This window comes from Sapajus apella, unplaced genomic scaffold (genome assembly GCF_009761245.1).
Source record: "Sapajus apella isolate SASKATOON/1434 unplaced genomic scaffold, GSC_monkey_1.0 scaffold77, whole genome shotgun sequence".
NCBI classification, from domain to species: Eukaryota; Metazoa; Chordata; class Mammalia; order Primates; family Cebidae; genus Sapajus; species Sapajus apella.
The window spans coordinates 6,069,124-6,073,729 of record NW_022437017.1 but is presented as its reverse complement, the minus strand read 5'-3'; the positions used below and the strand labels follow the sequence as shown (position 1 = coordinate 6,073,729).

The 4,606-nt window shown below is 57.8% G+C and overlaps 1 protein-coding gene across 16 annotated transcripts in view; it reads right to left on the bottom strand.

Moving 5' to 3' along the window:
- PTPRS (protein tyrosine phosphatase receptor type S) overlaps positions 1 to 4,606 on the bottom strand; it is a 138,533-nt gene that overhangs the window by 54,920 nt on the left and 79,007 nt on the right. For 9 of the 16 annotated variants that reach the window (XM_032252157.1, XM_032252164.1, XM_032252162.1 and 6 more), the window contains exons 5-6: positions 2,591 to 2,779; positions 700 to 708 (exon numbers count right to left, since the gene is read on the bottom strand). In XM_032252157.1, coding sequence (XP_032108048.1) covers positions 700 to 708; positions 2,591 to 2,779 — 198 coding nt within the window. The remainder of the gene's footprint in view (positions 1 to 699; positions 709 to 2,590; positions 2,780 to 4,606) is intronic. The other 7 variants (XM_032252161.1, XM_032252163.1, XM_032252166.1 and 4 more) reach the window with 1 other exon arrangement.

Here is a 4,606-nt window from a genome sequence, read left to right as displayed (position 1 = left end):
GCGCCATTGCACTCCAGCCTGGGTAACAAGAGCGAAACTCAGTCTCAAAAAAAAAAAAAGTATTTTCAAGTTGGCCAAATCACCCAGGGCCGTTCTATTAAGCGGAAAGAATGCCGTCTCTCTTAGCCATTAAAAGGAGTTCTGCTTCCCACCCGGAGAGATGAGGGGACTATCACAGGCTGATATCAGCCACTCTCACTTTAGTATGAATTAGTCCCGCAAGCGATTTCAGGGGATTCAGGCTGAATGCTGGGGAAAGTTGATAAAAAGTCGCAGCCGCAGCTAGGCTGGAAAAATCTCCACCCCACGCCTGGCCCAGCCCCCAAACTTCTGTAATTAAATCTTTTTCGGCAGGGCTAAAACCACGAAGAGAGGAGGGAGGAAATGCCTCGAAGTCCTGTGAGCCCGAGATGCCTCTGAGCCCCGTCGGCCTCCACTCTGAGGTCTGCCGGCCCCCTGCGGAGCTGCCTCCTTTCCTCTTTTCCTTTGGGGTTCTTTCTCTGCCGCACACTGGTACCTGGCCAGGGAGGGCTGAGAGGCCGGTCGTGGGGAGCAGGGAGAGGGCGTTAGTAAACATGCCACAGAGAGTGGGTCACAGTTACCATCATGGTGGCTGTTAGTCTCGGGGGAGAAGGGGGCGGGATGGGCACAAAGGGGATGGGGCGTTAGTTATTGACGTGGTGACAAAATCAGACTTACCAAAGGTTTCTGAACGTTTACAACAGGAGGATAAGAAAAGAGAACAGGAACGTTAACGCGTGGTTACGCAGAAGCCTCGGTCCTCGTGGGGGGGGGGGGGGGGGGCGAGGCTCGTCACAACAACACGTCTTACGGCTCCTAACGTGGTTTGTGTTCACTGAGCACCTACCAAGTGCTAGGCACTACATCCTGGAGAGGCCACCGGAACGCAAGGAAATAGGCGTGTTTTATGGGGAAACTGAGGCTGCCGCTTTCCCCCGCTGCGGAGGTCTACGGGCTGCAAACATCCTCAGGGTGGGAGAGGGGAGGCGATCTGTCCCCCCAGTGCGAGGGTTTGAGTCTCTCCAGGGGAGAGATTCTGGGCTCCACGTCTGATCTTTTACGGGGTTTGATTTTCACGGAGGAGGAGGAGCAGGAGGTGGAGCATGGGCAGGTGGGCTCTGTGGGTAGGGGGGGAGCAGGGATGGGCAGTGAGTTCGGGGCACTGGGTGGCTGGGGGCAGACACTGCTGGGAGGGAGGCTTCCCAGGCAGGGTCCTTGGAAGACGGGGAGAGAGAAAGCAAAAAGAGGTGTGCGTGGAGGCGCGGGGTGATCGCAACAGGGACCTGAATGGAGGCAGGGTGTGAGGCCCGGCACAAGTGAGAACAGCAAATCCGTGACACAGACACACACACGCATGTGCAGCCACACGCATGCTCCCCACACAGGGAGATGTGTGTGAGCACACGGACACACTCCCGCCACGTGCGTCCCCACGCAGGAGCACTGGGGGGTGCAGGAGGCAGGCCAGGCCAGCACGGGGAGCCGACGTGCACACGTGGACATGTCATGAAGCGGGGGGACGACACACACGCATAGACACAGCCCCCCAGACAGATGGACCCGCAGATGAGGCACATGGGTGTTTTGTGGAGACACCATGGTGGAACCACCCGTGCCCGAGGCTCTGCATGTCCCTAGGTCTTCCCTAGCCCAGCCAGGGCCTGAACAGACAGGTGGACTGCCGTCTGTGCCCCATTACGGACCCGACGCCCCGTCACCACCTCTGCTTGTCTTTGTCCCATTGTGTTCTTACTGCTCAGCCTTGGAGACTCTCTCTCCCTGCAGCTTTCTATGGCTCCCCATTACCTTACGTGTCACCTCTGCACGCTCGCCATTGCCGTACACAGCTGCCACCACCCCTGCCTGTCTGGGTCCCACTGTATTCTCACCAGTCACGCCCTACTGCCTCTGTGTAGAGGAAGCTCTTCCTCTGCCACCTGCCACAGCTCCCCATTACATGCCCACTGAAGACGGTCTCCCCTTGTCACCCTCCAAGGCTCACCGACACTTCTGCCTGTCTGTCTCCGACTGCTTGGACACCGCCGATACCCACGTTCTGTGGTGGCTTTTTTTGGAGATGGGGGTCTTGCTATGTTGCCCCGGCTGGTCTCAATCTCCTGGCCTCAAGCAAGCCTTCTGCCTTGGCTTCCCAAAGAGCTCGGATTACAGGCATAAGCCGCTGTGTCCAGCCCCCTCAGGGGCTTCCTACCACCCATAACTGTCTGTGAGTGACAGTGGTGATCTCACTGCCTGAGTACGGGGGACACTCCCCCGTGACCCTCTGTAACTCCCCAGGCTGTGCGTGTCTGCATCCAAGGTATCTTCGCTGGGCAGCTCTCTTCTTCTGCCACCCTCTGTAACTCCCTAGTACTCATGCCCGTCTGCGCCCTCGAATATCCCGTGTGCAGCTCTGAAGACATCTGCCCCACTCCCCCAGCGCCAATGGCTGCCGAGGCTGCACACATCTCTGTGTGTCCTCCAGTGGGCCCCGGAGCTCGGGTCCTGGAGATGCTCCCGGCCCCCTGCTACCCTCCGAGGCTCCCACGTCCCGTCAGCCACCCACACTCACCCGATCGCAGCTGTTTGATGCGGCCGTTGCTGGCACTAGGGTCCACAGGCAGGAAGTCCTTGAACCAGGTGATCTCAGGGTCAGGGTTACCGCTGGCCGCGCAGAGCATGGTGGCTGTCCGTGTCCGCTCCACCACCTTCAACTGCGGGCCCATGTCAATGTTGGGGAAGCCAGAGGGAAGCTGGTCCTCTGAGGGCAGAGATGGGTGAGACACGGGCATGGCTCTGAGCGCTGCACGGCCACGCCTCCAGCCTGGGGCTTGGGGACTGCCTGGCCAGGGATCCTGCTCCTGCCTGACTGCATGACCTCAGCCCTGGGCGCCACCCTCTACGGCCATTTTTTTTTTTTTTGAGACAGGGTCTTGCTCTGTTGCACAGGCCGGAGTGTAGTGGCACGGTCACAGCTCACTGCAGCCTCAACAACCTGGGCTCAAGTGATCCTCCTGCCTCAGCCTCCTGAGGAGCTGGGACTACAGGCACGCGCCACCACTCCTGGCTAAGTTTAAAAATTTTTGTAGTTGGGGGGTGGTCTCGCTGTGTTCTCCAGGCTGGTCTCAAACTCCTGGTCCCAAGCGGTCCTCCCGCTTCTGCCTCCCAAAGCACTGAGATTATGGGCACGAGCCACCGCACGCAGCGGGGTCCCCCTTCTGTACAACCGGGAGGCTGGTGTTGGGGAGCCGAATAGTACGAGCGATAGTTCTCACTGCGGGGGTGACTCTGCTGCCCTGGGGGACACTGGGCGATGTCTGGGGATAGCTGAGGTTGTCAGGACTTGGGGGTGGGTGCTCCTGGAACGGACTGGGTGGCGCTCAGAGACAATGGGTGTCTCTACAGGCTGATACATATAAACACAAACCCGGCTCCAGGGTCCACAGAGCGGAGTAGGTTCGTTTACAGCAACCTAAGGATGCCTTTCTTTTTATCTTTTATTAAATTTTAAAACAGATCTATCGGAGGGCGGTGGCTCATGCCGTAATCCCAGCACTCTGGGAGGCTGAGGCAGGAGGATCGTTTAAAGCTGGAAGTTTAAGACCCAGCCTGGCCAACATGGTGAAACCCCCTCTATTAAAAACAAAAATTAGCCGGGCACGGTGGCAAACGCCTGTAATCCCAGCTACTCAGGAGGCCGATGCAGAAGAATCACTTGAACGTGGGAGACAGAGGTTGCAGCGCGCCAAGATCAGGCCACTACACTCGAGGCTGGGTGACAGAGCGAGACTCAAGTCTCAAAAATAAAAGTATAATAACACAATATAGAGATAGGGTCTCACTGTGTTGCCCAGATTGGTCTCAAACTGCTGGGCTCAGGCAGTCCTCCGACCTTGGCCTCCCAGAGCACTTGGATGACAGGTATGAGCCATCATGTCCAGCCTGGAGGATGCTTTTTTTTTTTTTGAGATGGAGTCTCACTGTGTCGGCCAGGCTGGAGTGCAGAGGCATAGACCCGCACCGGGGTAATTCTGTACTTTTAGTAGAGAAGGGGTTTCATCATGTTGGCCAGGCAGGTCTTGAACTCCTGACCTTTTGATCCACCCAAAGTGCCTAGATTACTGGGGTAAGCCACCGCACCCGCCTCCTTTCTAAACATAACCCCCCTGCTCTCCCACCATGCACCCCTCTGTGGCCCCACCACTCACCGGAACCCGCCACCAGCCCCTGCCACCTTGCCTCTTTTCCTCTCTGGCCTCCACGGCTCTCAAAGTCATCAAGCCCCCTCCCTTGGGTCATCTGCCTACTGACTGGAACCCTGCCTGGGACTAGCTCCACCTCCCTTGCTGTAAACGCCCCACACTCCCCACCATCCTCTCTGCGGGTATGGAACTCTATCTGTAATGGTGCATCCGTGTCACCACGGCGTCCCTAGCACCCAGCCCAGAACTGGACATACAACAGGCGCTCAATCAATGAACAAACCAGCTCAATCCTGGTTGAGCACGCAAGCCTCCAGCACGGTGAGTGGCTCCAGGTCTCCCGTGCTGGGTATCTGTCTTGGGTGGTCAGGTACTTCCCTCCATGG